The sequence below is a fragment of the Misgurnus anguillicaudatus genome, chromosome 15 (genome assembly GCF_027580225.2).
Source record: "Misgurnus anguillicaudatus chromosome 15, ASM2758022v2, whole genome shotgun sequence".
NCBI classification, from domain to species: Eukaryota; Metazoa; Chordata; class Actinopteri; order Cypriniformes; family Cobitidae; genus Misgurnus; species Misgurnus anguillicaudatus.
In genome coordinates this window covers 32194804-32212757 of record NC_073351.2, presented here as the reverse complement: position 1 = coordinate 32212757, position 17954 = coordinate 32194804, and the positions used below count along the sequence as shown (strand labels likewise).

Genomic DNA, 17954 nt, shown 5'->3' with positions numbered 1-17954 from the left:
TTATGGGCCGCTGTACACAAGTTGTCCGCCATATTGGAACGGTCCTAGGTGGTACATTAACCAGTGTTGCCAAGTCTGCGGTGATCACTTTAAAACTGGTGAGGTGGATTGATTTTCCTGTGGGTTAAATGTAGAAGAATTTTGTTTATTGTCTGTCAATATTAATGTAAGATTATTTTATTAACTCTTTTCCCGCCAGTGTTTTTAAAAACAGTTGCCAGTCAGCACCAGGTAAGAGTGCCACCAAGAGTATAAGAGCGGAAATATGGATTGTCCTAATAACTCGTCAATGGCGGGGAAAGAGTTAAATATATAAACATACAATATATCAAAAGAATAGAGCCTCTGCTTTCAAAAAAATTTACATTTAATAATAATAATAATAATAATAATAATAATAATAATACTTTTATTTTACATAGCGCCTTTATTAAAATACCCAATATTGAATAAAAATCTGGTATGATTGCATTTTTGTTAGAGATCTGATTCATAGCGATGATCAAAACATACACAGTTTTTACTGTTTTTGGATCAGTGGATGCTTCAGTGTTTTATAACTTGGGTAAGAGTGCCACCTAGTGCACTGTAAAACGATGCAGTATTTTTGTCAAATCAACATATATTTTTATGCTCCTCTAACTTAAAAAATTAAGTTAAACAGCTTCACCAGATTTTTATACAACCTGATCTCACGAATTTCCGTGTTATAGTAACCGAATATTTTGCTCATTTATCCGTGTCATGGATCTCCGCATTTTTCCGTGTACGCACCACAGACTTTATTTTCCGTGTCAGTTTCACGTATTGGTTACTTAATTGTTTTTCCTATTTTCTTACCATTTTCGCGTGGGTTTGGGGTTAGAACGACTTTTTGTTACATAAAATGACATCCTAACCCAAACCCAACTCTAACGGTAACGTCAGGCGTTTAAAAATCCGGAAAAATATAGTATAAACCAATAGCTAATGCCGTGGTATCTGGAAAACTGTGAGTGACGTCTGCAACTGGACCATTCCAAAATGGTGGATGCGTCTACATATGTGAACGGTCGAATGACGTATATATGTATACATATGTGTGTAGATGATGGATAAATAATGCAGCCTATCTCACAATAGCAGTAGGTCAAATGGGACAAAACAAAAGTTGTTACTCTCATTGGATCTGGATTAGGTTCCTTCAGTTGAAAAAAAATATATTTTCATAATCAGTAAAATGTCTTTGTTTTTGGAGCACACGTACGATGCCTTAAATTGCCACTGTAACATGTAAAGTATACCTAGAAGCCCCACTGACATCCATAGTAGGAAGAAAATACTATGGAAGTCAATGGGGCTTTTGATCGGTTTGGTTACAAACATTCCTCAAAATATCTTCCTTTGTGTTCATCAGAACAAAGAAATACAGGTTTGTAACAACATGAGAGTGAATAAATGATGACAGAATTTTCATTTTTGGGTGAACTGTCCCTTTAAATGTTTGTTCCCATGGAATACACCTACATGTAAAATAATCATAATAATGTCAAATGCGTGAATATAAAATGGATGAGGGCTAATGTGATTTAAAAACTAGCATGATACAAAGTTTTTAAAGACAGTCAGAAACTTGGTGTTTTGTTGTCCTCAGGTGTCGGGAAGTTCGTCGTGTTCTCCGGCCGGATCATCGGCTGCCTCCAGTTCTTCGCGACAGTATTCCCGACAGAGAATAACACGCGTCAACCTCAGGGACTTCATATTCTACATGGAGCAGGAGAGAGAGACGAGTCGATCGCTTCTGCTCTACCGTGCCCTCCTCAAGTAGCTAACACTTAACTAACTCATAACACTACAAACAAACCGTACAGACGTTCAGCCGACGATTGACTTCCTTCCAGCCGTGCCTTCAGCTCGCTTAACCCTCTGTGTCTGTGATGTTGTGAAGCCATCATCGCTTTGATAGCAAACTCAAAAATGGAAAAAACCAAGACGTCCACCATGTTTTCACTGTTACGTGATTAAATGCATTCATTGTGTTCATGATAGTGAATCTTAAGCTAAGCTAATGTCGGGCTTTGAGCCATATGGGAAGGCTTTTTGTTTTATTCATTTCGTGAATTCATTTCACTGCAAAAAATCTTTTACTTAATTTGTTGTCTTGTTTTAAGCAAAACAATTTCTTTTTTATGGCCCCTTGGCACATTTTTATTTATTTTTTAACATATATTTTTAAATGCATCACACTACATTTTGTTTCATTTTTTGTTCAAATAAAAATAAAAATGACAATTTGGTAATGCGGTAAAAAATAAACTTGTTTTCTGTGAAAAACAAATCTTGCTATCTGACACATTTTGCTTCTCTTGTTTTAAGATTTATTTGAAAAGATTTTTTGCAGTGATGCTCAGAGACGCTGTATATTCAACACAGAGCGCTTACAATGAACGATCTTTAAGATGAAGTGATCAATGTACTTTTGTTTTTGTTTTGTTTGTTGGTTTCTAAACTTTATGCAGATTTGTTTTTTTTATGTGATCATCCGTGTCCAACCAATTCACAGTATTTAAAACCCTATAAAAGTTGAATGAATCGACTGAAATCTTTTATCGAAGAAACCTTTTATGAGTGAGGCTTCAATGTAAATAGATTTTATGATGAATATTGTTTCTAACAGCATGTATAAATGATTTCCACATGATATTTTAGCAGCTAAATAACATTTTAAAATCATGTAACAAAGAATGAAATATTCCCTTTAATTTATCATAATGCATCTTATCTTTCATTGTGTTTTTGTAACATTTTATATGTACACATGAGAAACATTTATTCTGTGTTTTTTAGAAACAGGCCAGCAGTGATCCGAGTTACAGCAATATGAGCACCGAAACACATCACATTATCTTCAACGTGATTTTTATTTGTCTAAGTCCATTTGCAATTCACATCACATTTTTAAGTGCAGGATAAGTCAGAGATGTGGACAGGGATTTGATTTTATCCATCATGATTTGATTCGATTTTTAAAAGTGGGTGTTTAGTATATCACAATGAAACCAAATGTAAATGTTTCGTAAAACATTCCCAGACACTTAAATACATTTAAAGGGGGCATATCATGAAAATCTGACTTTTTCATAAGCGCTATAATTGGGTCCCCAGTGCTTCTATTAATCTAGATAATGTGAAAAATAACAACCTATTTACTTTTGTTTACCAAAACTTTCTCTGCAAGCATGTGGAAAAATAGGCCATTTAAATTTGCAAAAAATTATTTTCAGTTTTCAGTAAAAATATCTACAAATTCTTAAATTAAGATGATTTTTCTTGATGAGCAAAACGACCCAAGAAGATAGGTCTGGTTCTTGGGATAGTCAAATTTAAGTGATTTTGTGCATAAAACAAGCAAAAAATCTGCCATTGGGGTAAGCACATTTTTCTTGAATTGTTCTTGAATTAAGATGTTTTGCTTACCCCATTGGCAGATTTTTTTTGCTTGTTTTGTGAGCAAAATCACTTAAATTTGATATTTTTGGTTTAAAAGCTGGACTTGTTTTTTTGGCGTGTTTTGCTAATTGGGAATTTTTAGATATTTTTTACTGAAAACAAGACAAAAATACTAAGAATTTTTTTCTTGAAAATCATTTTTTGCAGTGTATCCAACCATGGCACTGGCATTTAGTGCAGAGAGAAAAACAATTTGACAGCACACTTGAGTTTTAATTTTAACGAACCACTACTGCCATCAGTGTTTGCACTGCAAAAGATGATTTTCAGGAAAAATATTTCTTGGTATTTTTGTCTTGTTTTCTGTAAAAAATATCAAAAAATTCTTAAATGTTTTTTCTTGATGAGCAAAACGATCTAAGAAAAGAAGTCTAGTTTTTAGACCAAAAATATCAAATTTAAGTCATTTTGTGCATAAAACAAGCAAAAAAAATAAATAATTGTCAATGGGGTAAGCTAATTTTTCTTGAATTTTTCTTGAATTTAATGTTTAAGAAAAATTTTCAGATTTTTTTGCTTACCCCATTGGCAGATTGTTTGCTTGTTTTATGCACAGAATCACTTACATTTGATATTTTTGGTCTAAAAACTAGACTTATTTTTTTTTTTGGCTCATCAAGAAATAATTGTTTGATATTTTTACTGAAAACAAGACAAAAATACTACGATTTTTTTTCTTAAAAAATAATTTTTTGCAGTGTGCATTTCATCAGCTTATTTGCATTTTAAAGGACACACCCAAAATGGCACATTTTTGCTCACAATTTTAACTTATAATAAATTATCTGTGGGGTATTTTGAGTTAAAACGTCATATACTTATTCTGGGGACACCAAAGATTTATTAAACATCTTAGAAAAAAGTCTTTTGAAATGTCCCCTTTAAATAAGACACACCTTTTTTTATAATAACATGCACTGTTGTCATGTATTCAGAAAGTTAAAAGAATTCAATTTGAACATAGATTTAACTCAAACTTTTTTTTTCAAGCCAGTGTTGGGTCGAAAAGGAGCGAGTCCAGCCTGTTAGGTTGTAATTTAGCATATGCTGGGTTGGTTTAACCCATTGTTGGGTCAAATATAAACATTTTCTGGGTTAATTTAACCCAATGGCTGAGATCTTTTTGACCCAACGCTGGTGTTTATTCCAAAATCCCTGAATTGTAAAACTGGATTTCATTGCCTGTAGTGTGTTTTTCCAGCCAGTGTTTTTGCTCACTTTGTGTATTTCAGTTGATTTTCTGTATGTGTCTGTTTATATCTTCGTAATGCATTTTAAGTTTCATACTTGAATAGCAGGTGTTATAAATGAGCTCAGAGACTCTCTGTACAGACCGAACACTAAACGTTTGCTCTACATGATGTCATGAGAGGTCAACTTGTGTTTGACCTTTCTGCGTGCCGACCCAATCACTTTCAGAATGTTAAATTTAGAATTGGACTCGGTCTCTTTTCTATGCACCGTGAATCCTGTCGCTTTATGTTGTCCAAACATTGCTTTTTTGTCTTCAGTGTTTCTGATGTCGAACACAAATGTGTAAAGCTCTAGAAGGGAACCCCCATTTATATTTTCCCCTTTGCGTCATTCACGTCCACGTTTGCCACATTTCAGGCAATACATTGTATTCCCCACATTCGAATCTGAAACAAAGCACAAACGTATTTGTCGGGTTGTTTAAAAGACTTTGCTATTCCTACGGTTTATGTTTTTCTGCAGGTGACTCTTTTTAAGACTTACGCTTTGTAGCCAAAATATGATTTGGACTCTATTCTCTTCATATTGTATTATTGATGTGCACAGCTGGAGTTTAATGTTTCAATCTATGGATAATTTGTATATATTGTTTACAAGACTTTGTGTTTATTAGAACTCTTATTTTTGGTAAATTCTGTACATATCCTGAAAAGATTTCTGTTTGTGTGAACATCTGTATTTGTACCTATTTTGTAAAGGAATAAATAAGCTGTTTACTAGACTTAAATACTTTGCTGCTGGGTGATCTGCCCACCTTTTCACTACTTTAATGAAATTTCTTTATTATGAAGTATTTCACATTTATGCTGTACTGTATATATTTTGAAAACACTGGAGAGGAGGTCAGAATGTAATATTATCATGTCCTCAAAACACATTGAGGTCGTTTGCTTTTCCAAAAAGTATTTTCAACTCACCTTAAGCAGTTTAAATGCTTTATTATTGTTGCATTTCTTATCAAAAGCTCCACTTCTTATTATATAGGAGCAGCAATTTAAAGATACTGAAACTTGACTGAAGTCTGAAGACAAATTATAAATCTTCTGAAGGTTTTAAGTCTCTATGAAGTTATTTGGATGCTGTTTTACACAAGAAATGTTTATACACACGTCAACTTACATATGTGTTGGGAATAAAAACGTCTTTTAACCTTTAAAACCTGTTTATTGTAATAGCAACAGGGCAGAACCTTTGAAAATGTGATACAGAGGACAACTTCATGACTTCTTATTACAACTTCTGGCTTTCATTCTTTACATTAAATCACCAACGTAAACCCATAGTTATTTTCAAGACACAACAATCAAATAAGGTAAAACATGTCTGGTGTTTTAAAGATAACTGTGCATCAGAAGTTCTCAAACTTTTTTCGGTGTGCGGCCCCCCTTGTGTATGTTGGATCCCTTCGTGGCCCCCCCAAAGAAAATGTATGACATAAAAATCAAACAATCTTGAATTAAATCATATATTAAATTTTACAATGTAGTGCTGTTGGTTAGTAGCCTTTTTTTCTGAGGTTTAATTACACAGAATTTATTAATGTATTTTATAAAATGTCATAAAACTGGGGGCCCCTGGCACCATCTCGTGCCCCCCAGTTTGAGAACCACTGTATTATCTGATGCTAGGAGTAAATATCACAGCGACTGCACCACATAAGATAGATGGTACCAATATGTACTCTTTGGCACCAAATTGTACTTTTGAGGTACTAATAAGAACTCTTTAGGTGCAAAGGTGTACGTTTGTGAAAGGGGACCGCCCCGGTGACAGCTAGGGAAAATATTTGACAATTTTTCTTGCCAGTGTATAGTTTAGTGGCACCTAGTTAGGAAATTATATCATTGTAAAAAAATTGCAGCATTTTTGTTAAATCAACACATATTTTTGTGTTATTTTACCTAAAAACAAATAAGTTAAACAATTTCAACTTGAATTTATGTCAACTTTTTTAAGCCAAAACTTAAAAAAGTAGATTTAATTGACTTGCAAAACCAAATTGCTTTAACTTCGTGCTGCATTTTTTTTTACAGTGTGTCAAGGTTTCTTTATAGCATAAAAGTACAACAAGAAAGATCTAAAAAATCCAAGGTCAGGTGAACTGAACACTTTTTAATTATAGCAAATATGCAAGTAAATTTAAAAAAGACGACGCTGTAAATAATCACATGCCCTTTCATACAACAGTCTAATTCTTAATACATTAAATAATGCCAATTTTCACCTTGGTAGACGTTTGTGGCTTTCAGGTTATGTATCATATTGCTTTGCTGATTTTTTATTTAAACCATCATTCAATTTGTGAAAACTTCATGGTACTGTCTGAAATTTATAATATGACATATGATATTTATAATATGACAGATATAAATGCACAAGATACAGATAGTAGGTGTGCAGAAAGCCGTTTGAAATCAAGCAGGAATGCAGCCAATTGGATTTCTCAAAGCATGACCGGTTCTCATTGGTCAACAGATGATTATGCACATGATGAACTGTCAATTAAAGAAAATCGATGCAGAATTATTGTTGAAAACAAAGCTCTCTCATAAAGGATGAACTTAACTTGTTTAACCAATGCTGGGTTGCTTTCACCCATTGTTGGGTCAAAAATTAACATTTTCTGAGTTAATTTGACCCAATTGGTTGAGTTTGACCCAAAAGCTTGGTTGAAAATAACCCAGCATTTTTTAGGACAACATAATCTCACGGCAAGTTATCTTATAGTCACGAAAAATGTGATTAATTTTCTTTTTCGTGTAACATAAATATTTCTATAAATAGTTTTTCGTGTCCGTGGCACGACCTCCCCTCATGTCATTCTATGCATTGCTCTTTTCCTATTTTTAAATCATTGTCGCTTGGGGTTGGGGTTAGATTTGGGGTTTGGATTAGGATGTACTTTTATGTATTGGTTTCTGAATGTTTTTCTTCCACTTTTAAAACTATTGTAGCCTGGAGTTGGGGTTTGGGTTAGGATGTCTAAAAATGTAACAGAAAGTTATTCTAAACCCAACCCCAAGCAACAATGGTAGGAAAAACAATACATAAAATGACACGAAAAAGAAAGTCGTGCAACGGACACGAAAAACCATTTATAGAAACTTGTGCAAGTAACACGAAAATTTAACCCATGAGACTGACTGCCTAACTGTTTCCGCTGTCGTTGTCTTTACCATATATGGGGCTTGACGTCTTCGCAATACGCACAACCGGCGCAACGTCATAGAATGTCTCTGAACAGGTTCACGCCCACTTTTGGGGGAAAACAAACCAGACCTCCCATTGACTTCCACACAAAATAGCGGAACATAGCAACGCACGCACACACCCGACAGGCGCAAACCACCTAAGAAATCACTCAGATCAAACATGTTGAGTAATTATCTGCCATAGAGCGCAAAAGATACATTAATACATTTAATTTGTTGAATATAAAAACATGTCCCTTTTATTCTCACAGCGTCAAATTTGTGTAACAACGCTCCCCATTGGCCAGGGGTGTCTTACCCGGACATTTACTCGTACCGAGTCAACGGGGAAGCAAGTGAATGATTTTACTTCGTATTTGAAAGTTACTTCGTATTTATATATTATGTCTTTATATTTAGAGTACTTAGTGCACTTTTCCATCCAATCATACAACTAACTGGCTTAGTGATATTTCCAGCAATCACTGGATGGCGTTGCTAAACAAATTTGACGCTGGGAGAATAAAAGGGACATTTTACATTGACCAAATTAAATGTGTTAATGTATCTTTTGGGCTCCACGGCAGGCAGGGTGGACAGATAAATACTCCAAATGTTTAATCTGAGTGACTTCACAAGTCATTCACGCCTGCCGGCTGTGCACAAACGTTGCTTTGCTCCGCTATTTTGCATGCAAGTCAATGGGAAGTCTGGTTTGTTTTCCCCCAAAAAGGGGCGGCGACGAAATTTACAGTCAAGTTCCCAGATGTGCCGGTAGTCTGTATGCCCTTGCTGTTCATCAAAAATTCTGTATTTCTTCTTCTGTGCACATCATTCAGTTTGACAATTACAAGCTGCACTGCTAGTAAATGTATAACTTGCCAAATTATTAAATGCAGTCCTAAGTGTGCCTTGTTTTATTAACTCTTGGTTACTGGGTTACCAATACCACCGTTATTCGCTCTAACAACTGATGGAAACGTACCTAACTCGCATTTGTTTCTTTGTCTTTTTTGCGAATTTTGAAAATATTCATTTTATGTTTCGATGGAAACGCCACTATGGGTAGACGCCCCCGAAAGTCGCTCGTCATGCATAAAGTTGAACTGTTCCAAAGTCTTTTTTTAAGGAAGTCGTGTCACTGCGCCGCCATGTTTGCAATGCCTCCAGGGGCACGTTCAATCTCACACCGGTGCGCAACGTTTTGCTACGGTTTCCGGGTTGAACGTCATCACAACAGGGTGTTCAATGCATCACCGTTTTTGTTTAATAAACGTTGTGCAACGTTTTGTCGGGGCTGAACGCAGCCCAGGTCTTGCTAAAGCCAGACTTGTCAGATACTGCGCATGCACAAAGTCCCTCCCCTAGAAGGTGTCATTCTTTAACGGTTGACGATTGGCTCTTTTTACTGGAAGGCGGGACTGGAAGCCATAATGACATAATGATAGCAATAGCGGTGACGCATTTTTGTTAAAATATCTTTGACTGTTCTTAACTTTGTCGTGTGGCTGGACACAACCACTTCCTGTCGCCAATGGTCACTCGTGTTGCTCCAAGCTTCCATTGAAATGAACGAGATTGGGTCGCTCCGCCATTGCTAGTCACTGGAGACACAATTAGATTGTACATCAGGTAATAATGGTCAGTATATGGATTTTGCATGTAGATTAAAACACATTTTAATGAAAACTCCCAAACTTTATCCATGTTGGGATTCATTGTTACAAAGTCCATTTGATCTGAGCAGTTTTGTATTAAACATAGAGCGCTGGGAATGTATGAATGTTGAGACACACACACGCGCACGCACACACACACCCTTCGGCACATGAATGAGTGTTTGGCCATTCTCTCTCTCTCTCTTTCTCTCTCTTTCTCTCTCTGTCTCTGTGGTGGCTGGATGACAGAAGTGGACCAGCTCTGTGTTAGAACAAAGCCCCGCTCGAGTGGGTTTCCCTGTGGAGGTCCAGTTCCGCCTGAAGCCTCCGGCCTGAACGAGACACCTCGACTGCGGACACTTAAACAAGTGGCAAACAAAACTACATTATACAGCTTAACACAAATAGAGCGGTGACATTAATAAATCTCAAGATTAAACAAGATTTTGCTTGGACAGATCAGACTCTTTTGGTTTGACTTGGGTGAGAAGAAACAGCATTTCAATTACACAAACCTAAAGCCATTTGTATTCTTCTGGATCTCGATGATGTGGCACGAGACCCGTGTGATGTTACCCACATGAAATTGTTGCAGGCTTGTAGTCGAGTCAGAGTCGAGAACAAGACCAGAGGACTCGACACTTTATAAAGCGTGCGTATGCACAGATTTGATCGATAAGTGTGCGTACGCAAAAATCCACGGCAAAGTCCATATTTATAAAAACTGTCTTTGACGTGGAAAAGTGCTTAGCGCCACGTCAGGGTCTGAGCAGAAGTACGCACTTTTGTTTGTTTGATTGCTGCAGGTTTTTGGAAATATAAGCCATTCTTCCTGCTCAAAATTGTGTTTAAACATCAACAAGCGCTCTTTTATATGTCTATGATATTAATAGGCTTTATGCCCAGCTGCACTACTTCCTGAACTTCAGCCAGCTCCTTGTTTCCTGTCTGCCATTATTGGACAAACTGGTTAATCCAAGTGTGCCTGACCTCAGTAGTCACAAACAAACTGATTAATCCAGGTGTGCCTGCTCAGCTGCGCACAAGTTTAAGATCATTTGTGATTTATAAATTTTACATCTGAAAGAAATGGGTATGCATGTGATTCTCACGAAACCATTGAAACACCACGGCACTAATGATTTTAGCTTTAAAATGTGTAATATAGTAACATTAAAAAGCATCAGAATTAACACAATACTGTGTTCTACCTTGCACAATGTGTGATTTCAACATAAGAATTTATAATTGGAAATTTTATCTCATTTTCTGCTGAAATTCTCATTACCGCAATGTGTCCGGCTGTGTTTGAACATGCGTTATGTTGTAATTTAATCAAATTAACACAAAAATATTAAGAAAAAAAACTAAATGGATGTTTTGCTAGACTACTTTAGATGACAGAAAAAATATTTACTGAATATTCATGTATAATAATAGTGAAGAAAAATTAGGAAAATGATGTGTCCATGCCTGATGTTCTCATCCTCCGCAACACCTTTTGAGAACAGTTTAAGCACACATACAGAATTTTAATAAAGTTTGATTTTGAGTGACCAAGCACATGGACCAGTTACTTCAAGATGGCTACCAGGTAAGATCATTTTTTACAGTTAATTTGAAATATTGTCTTGTCAGAATGCTTACACGACATTTTGATTATCATTACCGCAACAGATGCTTATTAAATGTTAATTTAATTAATAGAAGCATAATACTTTGATTTTAAATGCATGTGCAGAATCTCCAAATTATGTTCTTTCAGGTTTGTCATGTCATTTTGAAAATATGATGTTTTCTGACTGTTGCGGTAATGAGATTTTTTAGGACTATTTTTTTTAATTATGTTACAAAAAGTTTTAAATGATAAGTAAAAGTTTTTAAATTAATGTTCCCATTTACTCCAGACTTTGTTTTTCAATGTCTGGTGGGAAAAAAAGTAAATGTAAGCAATTTATACATTTTCATGCTTGACATTTTTAAAACCAAGTTTTCGTGAGAATCACCCATGCGCACATTCTGTTTATGAATCACACGTACGCATTTTTGATAAATGATCGTAAGATCAAATGTAGGATGGTTTCTACGAAGCATTTTATAAATGAGGCCCCAGATCTCTGGTCTTGATTCGGACTTGAGTTGGACTACAACACTGCAATGTTGTCTACGGTGAGATTTTCAGCAACTCATTCATGAACCTATTGGTGTAAAAACTGATTTTAATTGGTCTGGTTTAGATTAGTGAAACAATTTTAATACATAATATTACACAGCTGCATACACAACCTTTGATGAGTTAAGCTGGCCTGCATCATCATCGAGAGAAAACTATTATAATACATAACAAATCAACTTAATAGCAGTCATTTTGTCATATTTGTAAATGAAATTGTACTTTAGACAGACAGGGAAAATGCAGTGCGTAAAGTTGCATCCGCCGTTTGCAGTGTAGACGCTTCTGCAACTTTTGTTGCGTCAGCCTGCGTCCTGGGACTTTAAGATGGTTTTAACTCGAGACAAATGCACAAGAAGTCACATTCATTGTACAGACACATTTGACTTCTAGCATAAAAGAATCACTTTGTTCAGTCACAACATATCTGTCATTTACTCACAATTAATTATCTGACGACATTTTGACATCAAAAACAGAAAGCCGACAACTTCAAACAAATCGAAAAAGTGACCTGATAAATTGGGGTAATGAATAAGGATTATTCACAAAGATGGTTTAAAAAATTAATGCGTCATAGTTACATAGCCTCATTCTGTCACGAGCTGAAAGTTAAAATTATTTCCACTGAATCTTTAAACACTCTGGCTGCTTGTTTTTACACTCGCTCGATGTCTGAGCTGAGTTCAAGTGCAAAGTATGCTGTTAAACCTAAATGGAAATGTTATCTAGACACAATCATACGTGCGACTATTTTGCCCTTAAAAGATTTTGTTCTTCACATGTCCATTTAGTTTTGATCCGACACTGAGAGCTTATATAAATTTCAAACATCTAATGATATAATTATGACAATCCTCCCATAGTTTCACTTATTTTTGAACGCAGGGTTCGTGATATCCACGTTTGCTTGCGGCTCTTTTAAACAAAGAAGCCTTCTGCACATGCATTAAAGCCCAGAGCGCTGCCGGAGGGCGTAATACTGTTTCTGTGAGCGCTGCCAGGAAAAGCTCTCAATCGTAATGCCTCCAATCCCATCATCCTTCATCTAACAAAGCATAACACAAAAACGGATTCTTAGTACTGATAACTGCATACAACGTGTTGCTATAAGGTGTGAAAAAGTCGTTTTTATAAACAACAATGAACTTAAAAACTATCCGTGTGGCATAAGTTGACCCCCGACCCCTGATTTTGGCTTCAGTGCTTTCTTTGCCGTTTAAGCGATGGTTTTTTGGGTGTCCGGTAGTGTCCTCACCACCTTTAAATCGTCACGAGGAAATTAAAGATACAGGCGGGCCTGCATCACATCTGGACTAGGGACGTCCTCTGATTGGTGGATTGAGGAGGAACAGGAAATGATGATGCCGTGCTGTTCCCGCTTCAGTTCTTTGGGGTTTGCGTCAGTGGTTTGAGTGTGATACATTACATTCCCCTTTTAAAAGCTGAACTTTGAAGAGTCTGTGTGTTTGTGTAGTTCGGTCAGGGGCCGAGGGCCTTGAATGTCTCTTTAGTCCAGCGGTTCCTGTTTTATCCTGATGGGCGTGTTCATCGTCTGACTCCGCCTGTCCTCGCGACACAGCACATATTCGCTGAACTGTGAGGAGTCGACTCCGCCGCCGCAGGACGCCGCCACACTGAAACCCTTCTGAAAGAGACGCTCCAAAACCTGTGCAGACAGAAAGCACAGAGGGTCAAAACTTGAAATGAAATGAAATTAGATGAGTCTTTGTTTCAGTCTGAAGAAGGAGAAATTCAGTAAATAATTAATTATTAATTTATGTTATACAAGTGAGCTTTTATATTATATTTTGAACATGAAGAGCTAATAAGAGATAATAAACACTGAAAAAAATGATTTTCAGGAAAAAATGTTCTGTCTTGTTTTGTTTTCAGTTAAAATATCTATTTTTTTAAATTAAGATGCTTTTTCTTGATCAGCAAAACGACCCAAGAAAATAAGTCTAGTTTTAAGACCAAAAAAATTTAAGTGATTTTGTGCATAAAACAAGCAAAAAGAATTTAGAATTTAGTGTTTAAGAAAAATGTTCAAGATTTTTTTGCTTACCCCATTGGCAGATTTTTTTGTTGCTTGTTTTATGCACAAAATTACTTAAATTTGATATTTTTGGTCTAAGAACTAGACTTGTTTACTTGGGTTGTTTTGCTCATCAAGAAAAAGCATTTTAATTTAAGACAAAAATACTAAGAAATGTTTTTCTTGAAAATCATTTTGCAGTGAAGAGATAATGCACTGCAAAAAATTACTTTCTTAATTAGTATTTTTGTCTTGTTTTCAGTAAAAATATCTAAACATTCTTAATTTAAAAAAATTAGTGCTTAAAATAAGCAAAAAAAATCTGCCAATGGATGAAGAAAAATGTTCTTGAATTAAGTGTTTATGAAAAAGTAAACTTATTTTAAGAAAATATTTCTTATTTCATTGGCAGATTTTTTTTTGCTTGCTTTCAGCACTAATTTACTTAAAGTTTATATTTTTGTCTAAAAACTAGACATATTTTACTAGGTCATTTTGCTTATCAGGAAAATACATCTTAATTTGAGAATGTTTAGATATTTTTACTGAAAACAAGACAAAAATACTAAGTAAGAAAATAGGAAAGTTTTAAGTTTAGTTTTAAATAGAAAAAATATCAAAACTCGTTGGTTATTTTGAGCGCGATGCTAATGGTCTAATCAGATTTAATGGATTATGCTAAGCTATGCTAAAAGTGGTAGCGCCAGACCCGGAGATCAGCTGAATGGATTCCAAAACGCTAAAAATCAAATGTTTAACTCTAGGGGAGCTGGAAAATGAGGATATTTTCAAGAAAAGTGGATATTATTGAATATGTAGGCAAAAAGTCAGTGTCTCCTTACCTTGCCCCAATTCACAATGGTAAGTTTCTAATAATGATTTATAATTTGAGCTGTAGGGTTTTCCCGGAAAAAGTTTGACAAACGTAATTTGTCTTTGGGTGATTCATCATGTCCATAAACAAAGAAGAGGAGCCGAATGTTTCATTGCAAAGCTTATTTATTCATCTTTCAGATGATATATAAATCTCAATTTCAAAAATGGACTCTTCGTTTTGTGGTCCATGGTCTTGTAAATGTTAAATTAACATTTACACACTGCAAAAAAATGTTCTTAGCATTTTTTTCTTGTTTTCAGTAAAAATATCTAAAAATTATTAATTTAAGATGCTTTTTCTTGATGAGCAAAAAGACCCAAGAAAATAAGTCTAGTTTTTAGACCAAAAATATTAAATTTAAGCGATTTCGCGCATAAAACAAGCAAAAAAATCTGGCAATGGGGTAAGCAAAAAAAATCTTAAACATTTTTCTTAAACATTAAATTCAAGAAAAATTCTAGAAAAATGTGCTTACCCCATTGGCAGATATTTTTACTGAAAACAAGACAAAAAATACTAAGAATTTTTTTCTTGAAAATCATTTTTTGCAGTGCACAAAAACATGTCAGATGCATGTAGAGGCTTCTGCATCTGAACTCTTCACATATCACAAGCAATTACACAAATTCACACTCTACAACTCCTGTCACACACACCCTCCATTAATAAAGCTGCACCTTCCATCAGCCAAAACAAACTTAACAACACCTCCTGTCAGGCAAACACCCTCTGTTGAGCTGAACACACACTACACACCCAAACACAGTATAAGTCACACATTAGAAGTGTGTTTGATCATGTCTGTAATAGCCCCAGAGGGGTATGAACATGAAGCGGTCAATTAATCATTGCACCCCACCCTCCTCATAGATTCCTGCCGTTCACATTTTCAAACCTCAGATACATGACATTAACAGCGAAAGATTAAAGAAACCCTCACAGGAGCATCGCACATACAGCAGGAGTCTGTGTCACTCCTGGCAAAGACAATCAGAGAACAAGCGTTTGTCTCTCAGAGGGACTTTAACATCATCAGGACCAGATAGTCACACACTAAACACCACACTGCAAAAAATGACTTTCTTACTTAGTTTTTTTGTCTTTTTTTAGTAAAAATATCAAAAATATTCTTACATTGTCTTGATGAGCAAAATTACCTAGGAAAATAAGTCTAGTTTTTAGACAAAACATATATAATTTACAGTTTTTCTGAATTGCTAAAACACTAAACCCCAATCTCTGAACCAAATTCATAGTGGCCTAGACCCTTTTGTCAAATCATGCACTCTTTTTGCAAAACACTAAACACAAACTTCTCACTAAAACACACATTTCACACTGCAATGAACTTGTTTTATAAATGCTAAACACAGGTAGGCAAAAGTTGAACACAACTACAACACCGTTATCATCGATTAAACACAACAACTCAAAATTCTACACACTTTTATCTAATGGTATTTTTTCCAATTGTGTGGATTGGAAACCACCTGAGAGGCAGATGAAGAGTATGAGGAAGAAAATGACACCAGAGACGATGCAACTGCCAAAAAATGCAGTTGGATTGTTGACTTTTTACAAAATACAAGTGCTGCTTACAGTAATATTGAAAACGTACTATTACTTGCAGTACTTACAGTAAAGTATTTACTATATTCACTGAAATAAACTTCTGATTACAGTAATATAGATTTTTAACAGTATTTGTCAAATGTGTTGTTACGTACAATAAACATGTATTTTTCTGTAAGCAGATGTCTGAATGTTGTGTTTTCCATTTTTTAAGGTAGTGTCTAATGGATGCTCTGTAGTGTTTTATATTATAGACTTATGTGTGTATGATTTGAAAGCTTAGTTTGATTTTGAGTACAAGTGAAAAGGTTTTGAAGGTATTGTTTGATTTTGCTAGAAGAGTGAGGGGTTCTGTAAATTGTGTTTGAAATTGTGTTTTGTGTTTTAGGTTTTGAGAAAATGAGTGATGGTTTCAAAAAATGTGTTTTAGCAATTCAGAAAAACTGTAAGCAAATTTGTGCTTAAAACAAGCCCAAAAAATCTGCCAATGGAATAAGAAAATTTTTCTTGATTTAAGTGTTTATGAAAAAAGTTAACTTATTTCAAGAATTTTTTTCTTATTCCATTGGCAGATTTTTTTTTTTTTTTGCTTGTTTTAAGCACTAATTTACAGGGTTCCCACTGGTTCTTGAAATCCTTTACTGCAAAAAATGATTTTCAAGAAAAAAAATCTTCTTGTCTTGTTTTCAGTAAAAAAATCAAAAAATTCTTAAATTAAGATGTTTTATCTCAATGAGCAAAACGACCCATGAATATCTCTAGTTTTTAGACCAAAAATATCAAATTTAAGTGATTTTGTACCGAGCCCCTAAGGTGACATTGGAGTAAAAAAATCTACTGTTTAGTTTCATGTGCTCACGTGAAACTTTCATGTGCTCACGCAAAACCTTCATGTGCAGAATTTTTTTTACGATTAGATTTGCGTGCTCACGTGAAACTATCGCGTGCTCACGTGAACTATCGCGCGCGCACGTGCAAGCGAAAGTTTAGTTTCGTGTGTTCACGTGAAACTAAACTTAAAAAAAATTCTGCACATGAAGGTTTTGCATTAGCACATGAAAGTTTCACGTGAGCACATGAAACTAAACTTTAGATAAAATTCAAGGCCCTGAGAACTTTTACATAAAAATATTCATACATAGATACAGGTCATTGAAAGTGCTTGAATCTATTTATGCAAGAAGTTTTCTGAAAAAAATCCATATTATTCCTGTGTAGTGTAGGATAATTTCATAAAAATTCTAGACTTTTTAAGCACACGTGCTAAACTGTTCGCTTTAAATGTTTATATCTTCTGTGCGAATGTTGATTCATACCAAAATGCTTTTTTGCATAGTTGTGTTTGACACATGAAAACGTCTCGGGTTACGTATGTAACTGTTGTTTCCTGAGAAGGGAACGAGACGCTGCGTCTCTCTTGCCATACTTCCTGCGTCCCTGTAACGCCGTCTTTGGCAATATTTCAGATAGTGATATACTTCCTGGCTCCCGCGTCACCCTGTCTTTGTCGTTAAGCCTCACCATTGGTTGAATTTGATATACACATTCAGACGCACTTACCCCTGGAGGCGTCCCCAAAGTGTCACCGCAGTGACGCAGCGCGAGTTCCCTTGAAAGGGAACTGTAACAATGTATCTTAAAAGGTAACACGATGTAACCTTGCTCTCACTTGAAATGTGTCCCCACATTTAGTCCTTGAATT

General features: G+C 35.3%; 2 protein-coding genes across 5 annotated transcripts in view; one reads left to right on the top strand and one right to left on the bottom strand.

Annotated features, from left to right (window-relative positions):
• Positions 1-3262, top strand: part of LOC129418790 (transcription initiation factor TFIID subunit 4) — a 128462-nt gene extending 125200 nt beyond the window's left edge. For both annotated transcript variants that reach the window (XM_055173669.2, XM_055173668.2), the window contains one exon: positions 1634-3262. In XM_055173669.2, the coding sequence (XP_055029644.2) occupies positions 1634-1807 (174 nt within the window). In that variant the 3' untranslated portion in view covers positions 1808-3262. The remainder of the gene's footprint in view (positions 1-1633) is intronic.
• A 5467-nt stretch (positions 3263-8729) lies between these two features.
• Positions 8730-17954, bottom strand: part of LOC129418927 (BTB/POZ domain-containing protein kctd15) — a 35020-nt gene continuing 25795 nt past the window's right edge. For 2 of the 3 annotated variants that reach the window (XM_055173898.2, XM_055173897.2), the window contains exon 5: positions 8732-13434. In XM_055173898.2, coding sequence (XP_055029873.2) covers positions 13276-13434 — 159 coding nt within the window. In that variant the 3' untranslated portion in view covers positions 8732-13275. Of the gene's footprint in view, positions 13435-17954 lie in introns of all 3 variants that reach the window. The other variant, XM_055173896.2, reaches the window with a different exon arrangement.